The following is a 23,187-nucleotide window of genomic DNA, read 5'->3' as shown; positions in this document are numbered from 1 at the left end:
ATTCTTTGTCCTCAATAAGACATAAAATGTGTATACGATGGAAAAAGAATGATATTTTTCTATACAAACTTAACATGTCCTGTTAAATACTTGAACTATAAGAAAAAATTAAAGAAAGCACTACATTTTACTGTTCTCATATCCTATATACTTTTGTCACTTTTTATTTCCTCAAACTTTTGTTGCAACCTGCAGACCCTACACATGATAAACTTTTACAAAGCCATCAACATTGGCAAAAGAACTACGTCGTGTATCAGCACAGAAAAAGTGTGGAATGCAGCTAGCTTTTTTAGTCAGAGGTTCATCGTTTTGGCTCATTCAACGTCTTGCCCTCGAAAAATTCACCAAGCATACGTTCAAGATCTTCAGCCGAGTACCTGATATACTTTTGGGCATTCTTACCGCTCTCAACCATGGGCCTATTCCAGAAAATAAATTGAATTATCATACAAGAAAAAGGCTTAATATGAAGTTTGAAGCAATGTTATATCGGCATAATACATAAACAAACATTAAACTTGATCCCAGATGGCAAGTAAACACTTCGATCAACTTTGAGAATGCACATCTAGACACCTCAACTTGGTTTAATTTTAGCAACTAAACACTCCAACTCGACCCCATTGTGTCATGTGGATACCCAATCTGAAAATGACATAAATTTTGGTGGTGCCTAGATGATCATTTTGTAAGTTGGAGTGTTCACCTGACAACACGATGGAGACGAGCTGAAGTACCTAGATTTGCATACTCGAAGTTGGAGTGTTTATTTGTCAGTTGAGACCAAGCTTAGTTTGAGTGTTTGTTTATGTATTATGCCTATATTGGATGCTATTTATTACATATATGAAGTTTGTTAACTGTCAACTGATTGATAATTTTGTTGTGATTCCATGTTAAGATTTCTGGCAAAACCATTGTGCGAAAAGAGAAATACAAACATAATCAGTAAATATATCATACCCGAAGCGCTTGATGAAAGATCTGTATGCAGCCAGTAAGACTTCAGCGACTGCAAGCCTCAATGACTCTCGTAGCTCGGTGTCTGGGACTGTCCATTGACTTTGTCTTTGATGAAGATCCTCAAATTGAATATTGAATGTTTTCAACCTGTAAAAATTTACCAAATGCTAAGCGGACTGGGATGAAGATACTTGATCATGAAGTTAACTTGGCTAAAGAAATTGAAGGACCTTTCTTTTACAAGCGCTCTTGAAACTCCACTGCTATTTTGCCCATCTACACCCATAGAGTTACTGCCCCCAGATGATGACCCTTGAATCGAGAGGCATTGTTGAATCTATATCAAAGTAAAACGAGTTAATGACTTATCATTAATTTATGCACAACCTATCTTTTCAGATAACTTCGCCCAATTTTAGAACTCCATAAGGCAAATACAAATCAAAATAGCCATGGTAATTTGACGGAAATACTGATCCAAGTATGGATAAGGATGCGGGAATTCGGCTAAAAATAATTCAAACATCTAAAAATAGAGTTATAGAACATGAATTATGACATATTATGTGGACAACTTGAGGAGAAAATATTGATCAAGACGAGAATCCTGGAAGGAGATACAAAGAAAGGGAGTGACATAGAAATTTCTATATACAAAATATTTCATTTTCTTCAATTTCACATAAATCACTGGATCTGTCCAAAATTTCTCCGTCAAATTTGGTCAAAGTACCCAAAATCTGTTGACCAGATCGGATAGGGATCCCACACCCACGTCGTGTCAACACGGGTGCAGCACCGAAAGTGAAGAGTCCGAACAACTTAGCCTACCACAACCCTCCTTGTTTATACATGCTTGGGACCGGCAATGTAAAGCACGCTTACACAAGCTGAGTTCTAACCACACATAAAATTACATAAAACATAAAGCAACTCAAAGTCATGGAGTGAAATGATCAGTTTGGACATCACAAATGGAGCAGGAAATACAAGAAAAATCACGACGATAATACTGACACATCATCATGCCAAGATTACTCACTCATGGTATTATCACCAACTTAACTTCATCTTTATATAGCATTATAAATTTTGCAGTGTGTCTATTTTCTTCCTTGTTTCTTCTCTTTGAGATAAGAAGTAATGGAGAGGGAGAGGCAAGAAAATCGATACCTTTGCCCAAGCAATTCTTTTATATTGATTAGCATGTTGCTGTACAACTCTCCGGTGTCTTTGAACCCAATCATCACCCAATAAATCCTTGGCTTCAGACCTACAAGGAACAGATTATAAGCACCAATTTCCAAGCAAACATATACTATTGTGGCTTATATACAGTCTATGCAACAAACCTGCGAACAGATCTGACCATGTAGTGAATATTGTTCATAAGGAACAAGTTAGTCAGAGATGGATCCTTATACTGCTTAGATTTCCCATCCAAATTGGTTTGAAGAGCCTGCATTATGCGCATTGTGACAGTAGCAAGTTGAGAATTTGAGTCTCCATTTTCAAATTCTTGGAATAGTTGTTTCAATGTTGATTGGTAGCTGAACAAAAGGAACCAAGCAACTCATGAGGGAAAATTAACTCAACAAAGACCGACAAGGAAGCTTCAGCATACGGGCACTTCCTTTCTTTTAAAGATAAGCACAATGAAATCTAGATGCTAAAAGCCTAAAACTAACTAGAAGCAACAATAGCCACTCTACCCACAGAAACCAGAGTAAAACTAAATAATGCATGAGTAATGTTTGATTCTTGCACTCTAGACAAATGGTCAATCCCTTCCACACTCTCGTATCTCAATCAGTAGGGTTAATCATAGGTAAATTGTGACAATCTTTTCATGTCCTATAGGTAAATTGTGACAATCAGTTGGGATAATCATAGGTAAATTGTGACAATCAGTTGGGATAAATCATAGGTAAATTGTGACAATCAGTTGGGATAAATCATAGGTAAATTGTGACAATCAGTTGGGATAATCATAGGTAAATTGTGACAATCAGTTACGATAATCATAGGCTGCCACCTCTGATGCACCAGCTAACTCACGTCAAGCCAAAGCCTTGATTCTGATTCTGACAACTGCTTTACCATCTTGTGATGCAGCAACTTGCAAGTTCCTTAATATTTTATGATCAATTTTGCATGTAAATTCACATAGATAAAAGACTCTTCCACTCTGCTTCTTTGAGTGTTTGAAAATTTCTTAATGACTCAGGACCTAGGTTCACTATTCCTATACCACACTTCTAGATCAGTACATCTGTAACTTGTCTTTCTGACGCATTTACTTGTGATACCATGAACATCCCTGAAATTTTACATTGAGCATCTTGTCCATCCACCTTCAGAGACAAAACAATCAAAGAGAAGCAGAATGCAAGACATGGTAGTTTGAACTAGTTTCACACTATTCTCCCATTTACCAAGAAACTTATATTACGGCACATTCAGTGAGGTAAAGTGCACTACAAGTTGTTCCACAAGCTAGTGAAGGAACATGGTCTAGTAATATCAACTAGGTAGAAGCTTCCAATGTATATAAATGTAAAAGACATCATTTAGTTGAGAAAACTTACTCAAATAGGAACTTCACATAATTAATGACATAGCTCGTCAAGGGATGGACAGTTCCATCTGAGACGGCAGTTTTCGTTGCATCTTTCTCCACAGCTTCTTCAAAGTCACGAAATGTTTCTTGGGCTGTCTGAGCAAGTCGCTTTGACAAACCAAAAGCAGATTCCCTGATTTCGTTGCAAGATTTACCTCTAAATAGTAATTCAATCTGCATAAAATCCACAGCATTCGTATGTGAAAATTAAACCAGAAAGTTGGAAACAGATTACAGGGTGAACGAAGATGAAAAATACTCCTAAAACATTGTGGGATGTAATAGAAAGATATTAGATGCAAAACAAATGCAGTAGACCTCTAAGAGAGGCCTATTTAAGCCAACATAAGCTCAAATGTCACTCTACAGAGAGTGAAGAACAGCACCATAGCAGTGCTAACTATGTAAACTAAATACTTACACCTGGGGCTTATTATATATACACTCATATATAGCAGATATATAAATATACGGACACAGACATATACATATGGAACAAACTGTTTAACACATGAACATAATTCAGTATTACTATATCAAAGAACAAGAAATACAGAAGAAAGATTGTTGGTCACCAAGTGTGTGCTTACTTCACTTGCACCACACTTTTCTAGTAGGTACCAATGTTCCATTTGTTATTGTCATGTCATCATGTGGTATCACATCGTGCAAAATATCATTTGGACCATATTAATTTAACAGATAGCATAACTTGAGATTATTGTATCTGTCAGACAGTGGGCAGCTTTTAAGCCTACAAGTATAAAGTAAGACGGGAACAACCATATCAAAATCCATTACTGCCTTGTCAAGGAACCAGGAGCGTATTTTCACATCATGTTAAAATTTGCTTAATCAATCAACTCATATGTGTCAAGTAACGTGTTAACACCCTCAGTTAAAGAGCACTGTCTGTGTCTATTATCTATTAAGAATTAACAACTTTCTTAACCTATACTATAAATGATACTCCCTCCGTCCCATTTTATGTGAGGTAGTTTGACTCAGCACGGAGTTTAAGAAAGAAAGGAAAACTTTTAAAAGTTGTGGTCTAAAATGAATGATAGAAATTTGTGTTGCTATAAATCATTTCATTAAGGGTAAAATTGCCACTTTAAAGCTAAATTGTTACTTAATATAGAAATGTGTCATTCTTTTTGGGACTGACTAAAAAGGAAAGTAAGTCATATAAATTAGGACAGAGGGAGTATTAATTAAACCAGCAGTCACCACGTTAAAGACAACCTGATTGAGAACTTGAGCAACAAAGGTTAACGAAAACTTTAAATCAACCTTTACCACTTTGCTACAATGCAATAATAAAAGCTTGTTGCTACTAAAGTTTCATACCTCTGAGTGAAGTTCCCTCATTATTTCATACATATCTAGAAGCACAAACAACTTCTCAGGTGATCTTTTGCTTTTGGCAATCGCATCACCAAAACTAAGCAGCATAGCAACACTCCCAGTAGTAACGTCAGCAAAGCATTGATCTTTGATCTGCTCAAATCCTTCAAACATTTGATCACAAACTTTCCGCTCAGCAGCGAATAACAATTTGACCTGTTTGATTATCATAAGACAGTCAAATGCCAAATATTTTTCAACTTAATGAGGTGTTAGAGAAAACTTACAGCAATCCTCATATAATGAATCCAATTGCCAATTTTAAATTCGAGAACTTCCCACTGCATCTTTTGAACATCATCTTTACTAAGTTTTTCCACTCCCAACTTGCGAAGACTTTCTTCCAGAACAGGAAAACGTACATCCCTATGACATCAATTTATAAATAGAACAAATGAGAAAAGGAGGAAACAGGTGAACTAAAAGAAGTGCCAGCTTAGAATCTGTAGCATTTAGCTTTAACAGAAAATTGATGTGATATGTATACAAGAATCTTCATAATAGTATATTCTACTAATCTAACTATGGTATCCCACTATATGACTCCCACTACAGAGACCTCAACCCTGCATCACCTGCTGCAAAGAATCATGTTGTTTCTCGGCTAGGGGCTCCAGTTTGAGTGTTGGAACTAGGTTCAAGAGTAGGCTATATCTCTAAAACATAACAGTGATTTCTGGAATATCACCATTGGAACCCAGTCCCCAGCTAGGAACTTTTCAAATCACTATTGCAGATATTGGCATAGATATTTACTTAGTGTTCGATCGGCTCGGCTTCGGATTTGATTGATATTTTATTTACACAATCTTTGGTTATCAAAAAATATTTACTTGGTGTGTGTCTTTGTATTTAGATTAAAAGGCAATTGTTTATAAACTATTAAGTTTTATATTTAGCTCCCTTAAACGGGAGAAGGTAGACTTACCACATCATATACCAGATTTCCCAACAGTCCAATATTCTCCTCTCTCTCTCTCTCTCTCTCTCTCTGTTGTTTCTGCCAGTTAATGTCTTCCTTTATTGATGTTGGTGGTGTCCAAGCCAGCACCCCATTTATTCCACCAGGTACCTGGTACCTCCCCAACCAACACAGGCACCGGATAACTCTACACACCAAGGTTTAGGCAGACGGGAAGAAATCACCTAGTGTTTTTTGTCTTTATTGGATTTGAACCCTGGATTTAAAGTTTTCACCCATTTCATTGATCCCTAGACCACACACCCTTGTGTGTTCCATCTCTTTCTTTCTTCCCTTTTTATTTGGCTTAATATACAAGTTACATGGTTTTTGCAAAGTCTGTCCACCTACTTAAACTTTTCCGAACTAAACACCTCTACATGGTAAAAAGTAAAAACACGCATACCATTGAACATACTTTTGTGGCATCAACATAGTTAATGTAGCGAAAAGTGTGTACCAATCACACTTATAAGGAGCACGGACTCTCCAAAAACGATGCCGCACCCGTGTCGGATACTCCTAAAGTGCACTACTTTCGAAGGATCCATCACGCACCCGATAATATTTTTGAAGAGTCCAAGCAACATAGATTAAATGATATTAGAAAGCATCAAGAAGATGCAAAGTCACAAAGCATGGATGTAGTGACCTTGATCCAGAAAAAACTAAAACCCGAAAAAAGAGAAAACGCAAGGTTAAAAGAAAAGACAAAAAAGCAAAGGGGAAAACAAGAACTCCAAATCCCTGCACTTCCTCTCCCCACCGTCCTGCTTTCTCTCCTCTTTCAAGTCACCCCCCTCCATCTCCCATCCATTTGCCAGTCTTCCCCACCCTCAATCACCTACCTCTGACTTTATCACTATATTTTTAGTTTTCTTGCAATTCCTACCTAATCTTTGACAATAAACGCATTGAACTCTCCCCCTAGAGAAGATTTATGCTGGGTAGATGAACAAGACTCTTCAATTAATGGTAGAATTAGATATGTCAGACAATTACAACACTGCAGATCCATGTTTTTAAATTATCTATTTATCCTGATTCTAATCATATTCTGAAATCTAGATGTATCTTGTTATTGGTTTCTTAGATTCTTTTTAAGCTATAACGTTACCTGCTTTTGCATTGTTACTTTTTGCCGTATTAACCACAAGCTATTTTTCATTTCCTATATTTAGCATTGATTTGAGTCGGATCTGGGGAAAACTAAAATCAATGCTACTCATCAGGTCAGTTCCGTGCTTTCTTAAATCGACTTCTTGATTGAGATGTTCCTATTTTAGTTCTGATCTTTCTTGTTGGTTTTTTCAACAACCGTGGTGTCTGGACCAACTATTTTGTTGGGTTTGAAACAGACCAAATCCCCCATTACCCATATCCAGGATCATATACCTGGGACGAATAAGAGGAGAGCAAAGTGCCAATGGTGTGCAAAACACATGCGGAATGGGTAAGGAATAAAACAATGTCGAAGAAAAGCGGGGGCCAAACTCATTTCCTTCGCTTCGTAGACCCAAAGCAGTGCAAAAAGGTCAAGCCTACTTGAATTTGTTATTGGAAAATGAGGAAGAAATCTGTCAAGAAGAGACAATCTTCAAATACATACTTTGACCTGATGGCTTAACATTCTTAGCTTCAAATACGTTGGAAAAGATAGATGATGACATTTTTGCTCTAACTGTAGGCTCAGTCATATAGAGTTGAAGCTCAGTCAGTGATGATGCATGGTGTTGGGCTCTGCATGAGGTGAACAGTGGTGGTGCTGGTGTGTTACTGAAAAGGAGAGAAATAGAGTAGAGGTGAAGGTATGAAGCTTCGACTAGGGAAAGAAAATTGAAGGGAGAAGACTTTTGTTGGATTTCTTGGTCATTTTGAGAAGAGAGTGTGAGGAAGTGTTTGAGAGCGGCAATGGAGTAAACTGGGAGTGGTGGCAGCAGTGGCACTGTTTAGGGTAGCTAAGGTTTGTTTTGGTTTAGGTTGATGAAAACAACGATGTCTCATGTCATGATTTTATCTTACATAGAATGGATGTGTTATCCATGTCCAGGCAAGAGAGGAACTCAAGAATACAGGTGTTTAGTTGGAAAATCGTAAAATTAAGAGGCTGCCTTAACAAAATAGAGCAAGTAGATGAGTCAATTCGGATATTAAGCCTTCTTCTTTCTTTCTTCTCTCTTCATTCTGATCCACCAAATGCAAGCTCTCCTTCACCGCCCTCAACAATAATATCCATTCTTACACCAGGACACTTTCTTGTTCTATCGTTGGGTGCCCACTCCCTTGGGAGTGCATATCTTATCATGGACGCTAGTATTGCCAATGCATCCGCGATTTTAAAAGTGACCAGAATCTACTTATATATATATATATATTGTTGCCAATGCATCCGCGATTTTAAAAGTGACCAGAATCTACCTATATATATATATATATATGCTATTTAATTGTTTCCAATGATGGAATCTCTAGAGCAGCAAGAAGTCATTCTTTTTCTACTATGCTTTCTAGTGGTCCATGAGTCATTGGATCCCTAAATGGGTAAACAGTGACATCAACGATGACACGAGAGTTTGGAACATTCAGCTGAGAACTGAGAAAATTTTAATGCTCCACTGCAGCAGGTTGCAGTCAGGCTGGGATAGGATACCTTTGAAAAGCAAGTACAAGGCCACAGTAGTAGATTTATTTCTTTCAGTAGATAGATTAACAGCACAGGATGATCGAACAGCATCACATATATCCAAGGACATTTAATGTTTGGAACAACTTAAAAATCACACAGAGTTAGGAATGATAAATCATAAATGTATAGCTGAAAAACACTAAGCTTAAGTCTTTGGGATTAAAAAAGTACTCCAAACTGTTACATGTTCAGTTCTGAGCTCCAGATTAATTTAGTCAGATTTAACTGAAAACTATATTTTCTGATAAAAGAAGTGTTGAATTACTGTTGGAACATAATTAAGTAAATAAAAATGTACTCCCTCTCTAACAACTTAAGCTTTTAAATGATATGGTCACATATTTCTACTTTGTATCACAGCAGGCGAAGATCCTGGATTTGAGTCCCACTGCCACCAATTACTCAAAAGAATCTCTATGTACTTGGCCCATGAAAAAGTAACAGCCCAGCACATGAGGAATTATGTTGAAGACATAATTTATGTAAAGAAAAGCATACTCGATCTCTCTAACAAATTCAGCTTTAGCTTTTAAATGAGATGTGATCATCACACATTTCTACAACTACTATTTGAGAATATTGGATCCTATCAACAACAATGAGGAGTAAGACACTATCAAAGCAATCATATTTGTTCATTTAATTTGTTTCTTTTAATTTCCTGAGGTTACGAATAACCTCATTTTTGGCTTAACAAAGAAAGGATTCAGCTCTTTACAGTATGGATCTAACACAAAATGCTGATTGTTCAGGACCACATAGTTTAGTACTTGTATAGTTAAAGAACAGATATTTTACCTGTATATTTTTACCAGCTGTTGTTGATGACCAGCTTGAACCATCTGTTGGGATAGATCATGCAATAGCGGGGGGATCCTTGGAGGGATAAGAGTTGGTGGTGTATAGACGGTATCATCTGTTCCATGATTATGCTCACCATGGCTACTGGGCAAATGGTTCTTACTGCTAGAGTCCTGATCTCCTGGTGATCCAGTTGATGGTCGCATTGAAGTTGGAAGGCATTCAAATAGACGTTCTGGTTCAACAGGTTTGCTGATAAAGCAGTACTCAGATATAGTCAGAGCTCAATTGAAATGCAAAAGAATAGCATAAAGAATAACACCACACACATGGACAAATATAACGCCAACCACAGTTCACTGCTGCTCAGCAAGCAGAGGAGTACAACACAAACTATTGCAAAGCAACTGACTAATAACAGCGTGGCCAAAACATATATATAGCCACCAACACTTCTGTTAGAACTTATTATAATGCACAACACAGCTTACTACTTTTAGGGAGAATGCAACCTATGATTTTGAGGTGTTTGGGGCTTAACTTTTACCAGTAGAGCAAAGCTTCATTGGCTAAATATATTCAGTGTATATAGACCCATTGACAGGTGAATATTGCGAACAGATAGCCCAATATGGTGATGAAAGAGACAGAAATATCTTTATTAGAAGGCTAGTCAAGAAATGCTTGAATCTCAAACCCAAAAACGTTATTAATCCTCAATAACAGCCTGCATAAAGGTCAACTTAAAAGAATAAATGAACGTTTAGTTTCCATATATTGCTACAGCTATAATTTACATGAAAGATAAGAACACTACAATCAACTATAACCATTGATACTTGAATAATAAAAAATTGTTAACCCTGCAAATAAGCAGAAAAGGATTCAGTTTTTTATGAATAAAGAGAATAATAGTAATACGTGGAAGAATACGACAAGGGATCGAGATAATATCATGAAAGGTATATTTTTTTCTGTTTTGATGAGAAAGGGTATTAATTTGCATGGTTTACTTTCTCTAAAAAAAAAAATACTTTAAATGGTAAGAGTTTGAACGAACCTGTAAGATGATAAAAGCTGCTTAAACTCATCTTCAAGCTTGGAAATAGCCTTGGCAAGTAAACTATTTGCATTGTTGAGCACTCCATCACTACTCTTGAAGCTTTTGTTGTTGTTGAAGAAGCGAATATTGTTTCTCAGTTGTTCAATTGCTTCAAGGTAACTTTCTAGGTCCTCGTGAGGGCCTTTAAGTATTTTAGCCTCCGCCTACATGTGATGTAACCATGAGGTCGGTAGCTCCAAGTTGAAAAGAGTATTTCAAAAATTAACTCAGTTTTGCATCAGATTAGCAAAGGAGGACTACATTTTGATAGTGGATCTTCTTTCCTTTTTTTCCTGTTTTCCTTTTAACCAGCAAATAAGGTTGTTTAACCTATACCTTCTAACACACAGAAAAAAAAAACATTTGGAGCCACATTGCAGTGAAACTCATTTGCTCTTGGAAAAGCAATATACTACTAAGAAAGCATTTTTCCTTTTTCATTCTGCAGCTCTTGATTTTTATATTTTGTGTAGTTAAATATGTTTAGCTTTCCAACTTCTCTCATATTTGGGCTCTCCAGTTTTCTTTTCTTTTCTTTTTCTTTTTCTTTTTCTTTTCCTTCTTTCTTAATAACCGCGAAATCCTTGAGGACCGTGGCGCAACAGTTTGAAACTCGGTAGATAATGGGCCCGTCCTCTAGCCTTCTCCACATAACCACCAAATTTTGTTTGCTACAATGTTTGAACTCGTGATGTGCACCTAACCCATACATCACGCACTGCACTCTTACCACTAGACAAAATCCCTAGGGCTTGGGCTCCTTAGTTTACTAGAAGAGCAAAAATTTTCTTTTCCGATAGACAAACCTTCAGGATTGTCAGATTGGACTCAAGTATGGAGAAGGCATTTGCACTTTTCCTTCTGTAATTATTATCTTCTTAGCACTTGTAGGGTTGGTTAAATACTAGTGAGTATTGACTATTCCAAAAAATATAGGCAACAAGAACTAATGACTAATTCATACTATTGTCTTTGAGTACAAATCCTAATAGTTTATACAAGAAAAGAAAATTGGAAATAGAAACATAATGAGAAGAAACCCTCCAAGAATATTAAGTGAGGTGCACGTCAAGAAGGCGAGGGTGATGTGGTGCACCTTTTGGTTAGTAGGCAGCAGAAATGCAAAAGAGGTGATTTTAGGACATCATGAAGGAGAACAATACATTTAGATCCTTCATTTCACCATACAACTCCACTGCAACTACATTGCAATGGACTGCAACTATATATCCAGTAAAAATCATCTTGAAGGCATCTATTCATACATAAAAATCCTAAACTATTTTTTCTATTCTATTGATAACATCTTTTACCAGTAAAATCCCAAGTCAATTGGGGTACTATTGTGATATGCGTTCAGCCTCATACTACTCTATCTATTTTTCTTGGATATGTATACATAATATCCTGCTGGTGACATCTGAAATTTATTGTAAAATTAGGCACTACCCATATCGTCTCCATATAAATGTCAAATAGGAATCAAACTTATGAGCATCTGATAGAATAGTTGGTTTTACAAATTAATCTCCACACTGTAAGGGCACAATTCATTGGAAAATCCCAAAATACTTCAACAGATCACAAATAAAACACCAAAACTCTGCTACTAAATGCACGGCATGTTTAGCAGAAACCAAACAAATTTTTCTACCAGAGTTGCATAAATCAATGACGCATATCAGAAGTTAAAACAAACCCAACGAGAAAGATCAAATTGGGACAGTATAACATCCGCGGCCTTCAAAGTCCTATCGATGTTCTCATGAGCCTTCCGATAGCATGAGTCCTAATCTACAAAGAGCACATTGAGTACCAGTCAATAAATGGCAAAACTGAAAAGACCAAAAATGTCGATGCAACAAATCAGCAAGTCTTAACCAAAATCAGTTGTAAGAATTTCAATCAGCCCGGTTAGCTCAATATGGAAATCATGAAATGACAAACAAACCCAAAGCTCATCTCTTTCAACATTCAGATCCTATCAAGCAAGAATCACTTCAGTTCCCAACGTAAGTATAAATCCCATGCTTCTTCACCAAAATAAAAAGAAAAATCAACAAAAGTCGCACTTTGCTTTCAATTTCTCGTCTTCATTCTTTTCTACTAACATATTAAAAAAAATGAACTAAAAGTTCTTTACTTTCCATTTTTCTCCATCAGGAACGCTAATTAGTTGTAAGAACTTTCAATCAGCCCGGTTGGCTCAAAATGGAAATCATGAAATGAAAAACAAACCCAAAACTCATCTCTTTCAACAGTCAGATCCTTCAACAAGAATCACTTTAGTTCCCAACACAAGTATACACACACACACACACCCGCGCGCACACAAAAAAAAAAATCAAAACAGAAGTCCCACTTTGTTTTTAATTTCTCTTACACATTCTTTTCTACTAATATATTCAAAATTTGAACTAAAAAAATTCTTTTCAATCAGCCCGGTTGGCTCAAAATGGAAATAATGAAATGACAAACAAAACCAAATTTCATCTCTTTTTACATTCAGATCCTATCAACCAAGAATAACTTTAGTTCCCAAGGCAAGTATAAAGCCCCACCCCCTCTTCCAAAAAAAAAAAAGAAGAAAAATCAACAAAACTCACACTTAGCTTTCAATTTTCTCGTAGTCATTCTTTTCTACTAACATATTAAAAAATTGAACTAAAAGTTCTTTTCTTTCATTTTTCTCCATCAGGAACATTAGTTAGCTGTAAGAACTTTCAATCAGCCCGGTTGGCTCAAAATAGAAATCATGAAATGCTAAACAAACCCAAATCTCATCTCTTTCAACATTCAGATCCTATCAAGCAAGAATCACTTTAGTTCCCACCCAAATATAGAACCCCCACCTCCACCCCCAAAAACAAACAAATCAACAACACCACCAAGAACGGATCTAAGAGGGCTTGAGGGTGTTCACCTGAAGCCCCTCATCAAAAAATTACATTTTTATTATGCATACATAGATTATCAATCTCCTAAACACAAGACTACAGGTCACCTCAGTGGTTTAAGGGTTCAGAATTCACCTTGAGGTTCCAAGTTCAAATCTTTATTTCACAAACCCCTTAGTAAAAAGCGTGGATCATACTTTGTTTTCAATTTTCTCATATTAACTCTTTTCTACTAACATATCCAAACTTTGAACTAAAAAGTTCCTTTCTTTCCATTTTTCTCCATGTTGTAAATGAGAAGAATTATGGGAAATTTTCTCTGTGTATTTTATTGATCAGTGCTCCATTCCATTTATACAAGTAGAAGAGAAGAAAAACAGTTATATTCTATACAGGTGTCCCTATACTATAGGCTAGGTTCTAACAAACTTAAAACAAAACAAACTTGTAAGAGAGAATATTCCTATGTACACGTATTGTTATCATCAGCTTGGCCTTTAACAAATGAACCCAAATTCCTTTTGTCCAATTCATTAGTTGGGCCTGATATTCCTGATATTCCAACACCCCCCCTCAAGTTGGAGGGTGGTGAAACAATCCCCAACTTGTCTAGGAAAGATCGATGAACTGGCCCAGTAAGGGGCTTTGTGAACACATCAGCCAATTGAGCAGTTGAAGGGATAAAATTCAAAGAAATGAGCCCGGAAAGGTATTGTTGCCGCACAAAATGACAATCCAGATCCACATGTTTGGTGCGTTTGTGGAACACCGGATTCTTAGCGATGTGAATGGCTGCGTGGCTATCCGAATGAAGAGGAACAGGTAGAGGAGAAGGAACACCAAGATCAGCAAGTAAACGAACCAACCAAGTGATTTCTGCCACAACCCTTCGCATGGAGCGATACTCAGCTTCAGCTGATGAAAGAGATACCAACGACTGTTTCTTTGATTTCCACGATACAGGTGAACCACCAAGAGTAATATAATAACCACTGATTGAACGTCTAGTATCTGGGCAACGCCCCCAATCAGAATCACAGAAGGCAAGTAGATCAAAGGAAGAATTAGAAGGGATGAAAATACCTAAACCAGGGTCCATGAGAAGATATCGGAGGCATCGAACAGCCGCATCAAGGTGAGGTTGTCGTGGAGATTGCATAAATTGACTAAGATGTTGAACCGCAAAGGAGAGGTCTGGGCATGTATGTGTGAGAAAGTTCAATTTACCCAGCAACATACGATAGAAAGTAGGATTTGACAAAAGTTCCCCCTCATCAAGTTGGAGTCTTGTAGCAGGATCCAATGGTGAAGACACTAGCATCAAGTCTGTGCAACCAAAATCATTTAATAAATCCAACGTAAATTTTATTTGTCCCAAAATTATACCCTGAGGCTCTCTGATGATTTCCATGCCTAAGAAATAATGAGCAGCACCTAAATCCTTGATTTTAAACTCAGAATTGAGAAAGAACTTAAGAGACTCAAGCTCTAAAGGATCATCCCCTGTAAGTAGAATGTCGTCAACATAAACCGCTAGGATAGACACATTACCTTGAACTTTCTTAAAGAAAAGAGAATAGTCGTTAAGAGAATGAGAATACCCCTTGAAATTCAAAGCTGCAGTCAAACGAGCATACCATTGCCTGGAAGCTTGGTGCAACCTATATAAAGATTTCTTGAGCTTGCATACATGTGATTGACTAGGTGCTGGCATACCAAACTTCATATAGACCTCTTCCTGCAAATCACCATGTAAGAAGGCATTATTGACGTATAGTTGTGAAATATGCCAATTCTTTTTCACTGCCACAGCCAAAAGACAACGAATAGTTGTCATTTTGACAACAGGGGAATAGGTTTCTGTGAAATCGACACCTTCCTTTTGAATATCCCCCCGCACAACAAGTCGTGCCTTGAATCTTTCAACCGTGCCATCTTGTTTATATTTGATCTTATAGACCCACTTACAAGGCAAAGCCTTCTTACCCTCGGGTAATTGAACTATGTCCCATGTATTGTTAGCTTTGAGTGCCTCAAATTCCTTTGCCATGGCTAACTGCCAGTCAGGATGTAAGCAAGCTTGAGAGTATGAGGTAGTCTCGGTGATGTAGGAGACCGAATTTAGAAGAGACTGATTAGTACAAGACAGAGCTGAGAAAGAAAGAGAGGGAGGAGAGACAATAGCAGCAAAACACTGCTGAGTGAGGTCAGTGAGAATGACTGAGTTACAAATAAAATCATTGAGATATTTAGGAGGGTGACGGACTCTAGAAGAGTGTCTGATGGATGGATGTTGTGACTGAACTACTGGGAGCACCATGTCCTGCTGAAGCTCAAGAGGAGGAGAAGATAAATCTGAAGTAGTAAGAGATGCAGGGGAGAGTTCAGGTACATCAGATGAAGTATCAAAAGAGGAAGAAGGAGTGGGAGAGTAATCTGTAGAAGCGGGAATAGATTGAGTAAAAGGAAAAGTAGGGACACTAAGAGAAGTATAGGAAAAAGGATAGACGTTTTCATGGAAAACAACATATCTCGACACAAAAATTCTGTTTGTAGTTAGATCTAAAACCTTGTACCCTTTCTTCCCAAAAGGGTAACCCAAGAAGACACATTTGATTGATCTAGGGTCTAATTTGGACATATGCACAAGCAGAGTTGATGCATAACAAAGACAGCCAAAACATCTTAAAAGAGAATAACTAGGTGGATGACCAAATAAGAGCTCATAAGGAGTTTTCATATTTAAAAGTCTAGTAGGGAATCTGTTGATCAAAAAAGTTGCTGTTAGGAGACATTCCCCCCAAAAATGTGTAGGAACTTTAGATTGGAAAAGCAAAGACCTACAAACTTCTAACAGATGTCTGTGCTTTCTCTCCACCACACCATTTTGTTGTGGAGAGGAAACACAAGATGTCTGATGGATTATACCTTCAGAATTGAAGAAATCAGATACTGCCTTACTACTGCCCAATTCGAGAGCATTATCACTGCTAAGAATTTTGACTTTAGTGTGAAATTGAGTTTGAGTCATAGCTAAAAAATGTTTCAATATAGTGAAAGCATTAGATTTGGTGCTTAAAAGATATGTCCAGGTAGCTCGACTATGATCATCTACAATGGTGAGAAAATATTTGAAACCATCATGTGTTTGAGTTTTGTAGGGACCCCAAGTGTCAACATATATGAGATCAAAAATATGTTTAGACTTGGAGGAACTAGATGCATAAGGTAACTTAGTTTGTCTTGCCTTTGCACAAATATCACAAGGAGAAGAAACTAAAGTAGTAGGAACAGAGCAAATAAACTTTATATTAGAAAAAGGCATGTGACCAAGTCTATAATGCCAAGTGTTTACATCAACAAAAACTGATCCTAAGAACAAAGAAGAATCTGAAACTTGTGCCTTAGCACTTTGATTACAAACAGAATTAAAAAGCTTGCCGGGAAAAGAATGACTAGGTGTAGAGTGGAGCTGACTGGTCCCAGCTGAGTGCAGAAGATATAGCCCCCTAGTGACTCTACCAAGAACCAGTGGCCTCTTCATTGAAGGGCCCTGCAGAATAGCACCAAAAACAGAGAAAGTGAGAATAGAGTTGAATTGTAAACATAATTTATAAACAGATAGAAGATTATAATTGAAACAGGGGACAAAGAGCACATGATGAATTGTGTATCCAGGAAATAAAGAAACAGATCCTGATTTAAACACAAGGGCTCTTGTAGAGTTAGGAAGATCGACATATATGGGTTTAGGAAGCATCTTAACATCAAACAAGAGACCAAAATTAGATGTCATATGCTCTGAAGCACCAGAATCCAAAATCCAAGAAACTAAATTTACTGATACAGTAGAGTAAGATCTAGGTGAGGTGAAGGAGGTGATACCAGCACAATTAGCAGTAGCAACTTCCTCAGTGTTATTCTGAATATCTGAGCCTAGCTTCACATACTGTAAAAGTTGATACAGGTTATGATACTGATCCTGAGTCATTGGTCTGTCCCCTGAACTATTTCCAGCCTCTTCATTTGAATAAGCAGTATTGCTCTTAGCTGGAGGTTCCATTCTCTTAGACTTAGTAAACTTGAAGTCAGCTGGAAAACCAATCAACCTGTAACAATTGTCTATAGTATGATTTGTTCTTTTACAATAAGAACAAAATAAGCCAGATACATTTTTCTTTCCTTCAGTCCCAACTCTCCTATCTGAAGTAAATTTATGTCCACTAGAGTGTTGCTTTGAAGGTCCAACAACATAGTTAGAAGGACCAGTAACGTAGTTAGAAGAACCAGCAATCTATCTATATATAATAGGAGAAGAAAAAAGTGTCACGTGTCAGCACCACAAAAATTCAGCAATTTTTTTAAAAAAATTAAAATTTGTATTTAAAAATAACAAAAAAAAGAAGAAGAAGTAACCAACTAAATTTTTATTTAAAAATTGATTATTAAAAAAAAAAAGGTTAAAAATTGTGGATATTCGTAGGTGAAATGAGTGGTTTTTTTTTTATTTTTTAATGGGGTAGTTTCTTTTTTATTTTTTTATAAATTTATTTTAAATTAATAATCAAAAAATAAAAACTTAAAAACTGATTATCAAAAAAAAAATTATAAAAATAAGTTAAAATTGTGGATCTGATTACGTTAAATGGGGTTGTGTTTTTTTTTCATTTTATATTAAATTATATCCATATAACACACCTCAGTTAATAATATAAAGAAAAAACTTCCAATCCAAAAAAATTTAAATGAAAAGAACCCACATCCATTAAATAATCAATTTCAAATTTGAATTTCAAATATTAACTAATCTTATCCCTTAAAAAACGTCTAAACTTTCTAATCCACATCTTTAAAAAAAAATACTACTTAAACTACATCATCCACACCTTTTAAAACCAATTCATCAAAAATGTGTAAAACAAAAATCACATTCAAACAAAAATCCAAAGCCTTATTGTTTGTTGGGAGCCGGATGATCATGTCAATTTCTGCATTTCAGGCCATTATGATGAAACTTTAGTTCAACCTAATCTTCAAAGATCAACTTCCATTTTACTTATTGCCAAGCCAAGAGTGTAAGATTGACAATATTGACCAGTTTTTAAAGTATTTATTTCTTTTTTGTTTTCTTTTTTTATCAAGAAAATATGTTGTATATGGAGATCTTAGATATATTTTATCTGAATCAAAAATTGAACCAAATTGATTAAATTAATTCATTTTAAGCATAATTTATGGCTTATGAACTTTCTTTCGTATTTTTCCTCATTTCATTGCAGATGATTTACAAAGGAGGAAAAATATGTCATTAACATTGCAATTTGCAATAAAATAATTCATTTAAGCAAAATTTATGGCTTATGAATTGTGTTGATATTCGAGAGATAGAAATTGAATCATTATTATATTTTATTTTTATTTTTATATTTTATGAATATTAAAATGAATCCACAATAAGGGATTTATAGGTAAGTTCTTTTTTTATCTGAGATTTATCATAAAATTGAATCATTATTATATTGAATTAAACTATTAATTTAAAATATGAAATATTTAAAACTGAATATATCTATTTAAAAGATAAAAAAATACTTTTTAATTTTAAACAAAAAAAAAGGAAGAAGAATATAAAATCAAAAAAGGAATAATAAAATATTAACTAGCTAATTATAAATATGTGGCTATAATAAATACTCCACTCATGATGAAGTCTTTTAAAACAAAATTTATATCTAATTAATAAAACTATTTAAAAAACCGACATTGATTAAAAAAATATTTTAATGGTAATTTATATTTATGACAATGAAAGTGATATGTTCCATTTCACTTTCATGCACCTAATATGATATTTGGTTGTATCAATGATTATATAAATCTCTCCATTTGTAAGGCCCTATAACAAATGGATAGTTTTTGCTCAATATTGTGTGAATATCATAGTTAATGACATAAAGAATTATAACAAAGGAAGATTTCTTATTGTCATGCATACTTGCCACTATGCATGATTTGAATAATAAACTTTATCGTAAACAATATATAAATATTTTTAATTTTTAAACTAGTAAAAATATTTTGAATTTTAAATATTTTAAAGGTAACATTAAAAATAATAAATATTTTATAGATAATATTTAAAAAAAAATAGAGAAAGATAAGTGCTCTTTTTTCATCTGAGATTTACCATAAATATTTGAAAATATTGAATTCAAAATATCAATTTATTATATGTGGCTAAAATAACTAATGGAGTCTTTTAACACATAATTTATATTTAATTAACAAAATAAATTTTAAATATGAAACTAAAAACTAAAAATATTTTAGAAGATAGGGATACTTTTTAATTTAAACAAAAAATGAATAAGATAAAATCATAACAGTTACAAAAAAAATGCTAACTAACTATATTTAAATACATAGCTAAATTAATTACTCCACATACACACGATGGAGTCTTTTTTAAAAATATTAAAATCTAAAAATCTTTTAAAAGGAAAAGGATATTTTTCAATTTTAAACAAAGAAAAAGAAGAAGATAAAATCAAAAGAGGAACAAAAAAAATAATTAACTAACTATGTTTAAATATGTGGTTGAAATAACTGCACTCATATACGATGGATTCTTCTACAGTTCATATTTATCTTTTTCATTTTACAATATTTGTAGGCCTAAAATTTAGGAATGTAAATTTGTTTATTTTTTAAAAAAAATCGTGTTTGGCCTTATTTTTTCTATTTATGTTAAATATAAATAAAATTAGTTGTGTTTTTAATTTTTGTAATGTATGATTTATGACTATTTTTAATATCAAAGTAAGATATGTTACTCCTCCATTAGTGAAGGAGATTCATTATAAAATAGTTGGATTATGTAGATAAAAACATGATGAATGTTCTTTTTGGTTATGGGGTGATGAAATTTATTAGTTTTCTTTAGTTATGTATTTCAATTTTAATTTGTGATTCTTTTGATTGAAAATTCATATATGAAAGAACAAAAACTTATGAATATTTTTTTGATATGTAATTTTTATTTAAAGTATGTTAAAAAATTCCATGCTTCTTTATACTTGATTTATGAAAATATGTCAATTGTTAGAATATGTGTTAGACAATAAAATTAATAAGTTTGAAAAATATAACTGATAATGTAACTACAAATTATATTTGATTGTAAATTGTGAAAAATACATATACAATGACTTTTTTTCCTCACTGATTTGCCTCTCTTTTTAATGATTTTTTCTTTCAATAACAACTACATCTTATAGGATTAACCTTTTTATATAACTTTTCTATTCAATGTGTTTTGTGAAATTGATTTGAAAATGTAAACATTATTTAGTAATAAAATATTACTATATTTAGATGATCTTTAGAAAATATCATGTAATCGATACATGAGTTTTACAAAAATAGAAAGATAAAATTTAAAAATTTGAATATCGTGCCTACAATTTGATATTTAATCATTTCATGTGAAAGTTAGATTTTAAAACTTACTAACAAGGATATACTATTATTTCAATTAACCATAATTAAAAATAATAGATCAAACATGTAAAAACACATAACGTAATTGTTTTTTTAATCAAACTAAAATAAACAAAAAAATTAATATTATATTTATTAAAATTTCAGCAAAACATATTTAAAAACCAAAAATGTAGCTAATTATAACTATAAACATAATATTTTAATTTTAATAATATAAGTATTAAATTGTGTATTAATAATACACTACAAAGTACATAGTAAATTTTATTACTTATTTTTAATTTAAATATTCGTGCAACACGCGGGCACGTATACTAGTATAGTTAGGAGGAACATCACCATAGTTCTGACCTACATAAGGCTGCTTAGACGCATAAAAAGCAGCAGCACCTGGATGTTGTGAAATTTGAACTTCCCTCTGCTTTTCATCTTTGATTAGCAGAGAATAAGCATAGTTCACTGACGATAGAGGGGACAACAACAATAAATTGCTCTTAGGTCCTAAATAAGCTTCATTCAATCCCATGAGGAATTGAATCAGCCTACCATCCTGTTCAGATTTGTGAGTTTTAGCCTTACCTCTACATGAACAATCACAGGTGCAAGCTTGGCATATATCAAGGCTGTCCAGCTCATCCCAAAGTTTCTTTAGTTTTGTGTAGTATGTAGCAATGTCTAAATTTCCTTGAGCTAATTCACTGATCTCCTTTTGCAGTTGATAAAGAAGAGGTTCATTGCTTTGGCCAAACCTTTCCTCAAGCTCCTCCCAGATGTGTTTTGCTGTTTTTGAGTATAAGACACTTTCAGCAATCTCCTTTGAAAGGGAGTTCAAGAGCCAAGAAATAACCATGTTGTTGCATCTAGACCAAGACCTGTGAGATTCAGAAGTGATACTTGGGGGAATGATAGATCCATTAATGAAACCAACCTTGTTTTTAGCCGATAAGGCTATCAAGATGCCCCTACGCCAACCACCGTAACCTTTACCATCAAAGATGGTGCTAACAAGGATCATACCGGGAGAATCTGAGGCATGAAGAAAGAAAGGATGAGAGGTGTCCAAAACAACCCTTTTAGCTGAAGCTGAAGCAGTACCAATGGTGGTTGGTGCGGTGGAGCCATCAGAAGGAAGTGAATCGCCCATGGAAACAAAACAGATTACCAAAAGAAATGAAAAGAGCAGAAATGAATAGGATAACAACCCTAATGCTCTGATACCATGTTGTAAATGAGAAGAATTATGGGAAATTTTCTCTGTGTATTTTATTAATCAGTGCTCCATTCCATTTATACAAGTAGATGAGAAGAAAAACAGCTATATTCTATACAGGTGTCCCTATACTATAGGCTAGGTTCTAACAAACTTAAAATAAACTTGTAAGAGAGAATATTCCTATGTACACGTATTGTTATCATCAGCTGGGCCTTTAACAAATGAACCCAAATTCCCTTTGTTCAATTCATTAGTTGGGCCTGATATTCCTAATATTCCAACACTCCATCAGAATTGGCACCAAATATTCTTAGTAGCACAAACTAGATCCAATTCAAGAACATGGGATCTTCAATTGAAACAAGCAAAATCACAGAAAGGGTTTACCTGAGTGGGACGCATAGCAGTTTCAAGAGCAGAAAGACGATGGTCAAAAGAACCCAATAGATAAACCATGTTATCTGTAATTGACTGACTTTTCTGTACTGATTCTCTCATCATTGTTGCTCTTTCGCTTAACATATCAACAACTACTATTCCTCCTTCCCCACCTCTATTTCTTGGCATAATACCCATTTTTTTGCCCCTTTTCTCTTGAAGACTTTGTTCTACTTTTGAAGAAGAAGAAGAAGAAGAAGAAGAAATTGATCGGAAATGAGAAAAAAGAGTTGTGCAAATGAAGGAATAGAAGAATAAAGGGATAAGCCCAACTTTGATCGGATCTGCTGTTGCGATACTAAACTTTCATAAGGAACTATTACCTCCCTAGACTATTTAGTATCGTATTTTAAATAGACTATTTAATATCGTATTTTATTTAAAATACGATATTAAATAGTCTAGAGAGGTAATAGGTCCTCATGAAAGTTTTGTATCGCAACAGTAAATCTGACTAAAATTGGGATATTTTTCAGACCCTTATCCCAAGAATAAACAAATGAATTAGTATATTCAACAGAGAGCAAATAAAAAAGGGGGCTAATATTTAGTTGACAATGGTGGACAGATGCATAACAGGGTGGGCTATAAAT

The 23,187-nt window shown here is 34.6% G+C and overlaps 2 protein-coding genes across 3 annotated transcripts in view; both read right to left on the bottom strand.

Annotated features, from left to right (window-relative positions):
- On the bottom strand, positions 1 to 22,747 carry LOC125845348 (exocyst complex component EXO70A1-like). The gene is given in 13 exon segments (XM_049524845.1): positions 1 to 422; positions 967 to 1,113; positions 1,197 to 1,303; positions 2,140 to 2,239; positions 2,319 to 2,516; positions 3,555 to 3,760; positions 4,937 to 5,149; positions 5,221 to 5,359; positions 9,439 to 9,693; positions 10,502 to 10,707; positions 12,243 to 12,322; positions 12,325 to 12,337; positions 22,544 to 22,747. Coding segments are annotated over 13 exon segments (1,971 nt in total). The 5' UTR covers positions 22,733 to 22,747; the 3' UTR covers positions 1 to 304.
- The window catches only part of LOC125845341 (putative late blight resistance protein homolog R1A-10), a 700,072-nt gene that overhangs the window by 601,473 nt on the left and 75,412 nt on the right, over positions 1 to 23,187 (bottom strand). The gene's annotated exons all lie outside the window — the stretch shown is intronic.

The sequence above is a fragment of the Solanum stenotomum genome, chromosome 11, assembly GCF_019186545.1.
Source record: "Solanum stenotomum isolate F172 chromosome 11, ASM1918654v1, whole genome shotgun sequence".
In the NCBI taxonomy this organism is placed as follows: Eukaryota; Viridiplantae; Streptophyta; class Magnoliopsida; order Solanales; family Solanaceae; genus Solanum; species Solanum stenotomum.
The sequence above is the reverse complement of the archived record's forward strand: the minus strand, read 5'-3'. Positions and strand labels throughout refer to the sequence as shown.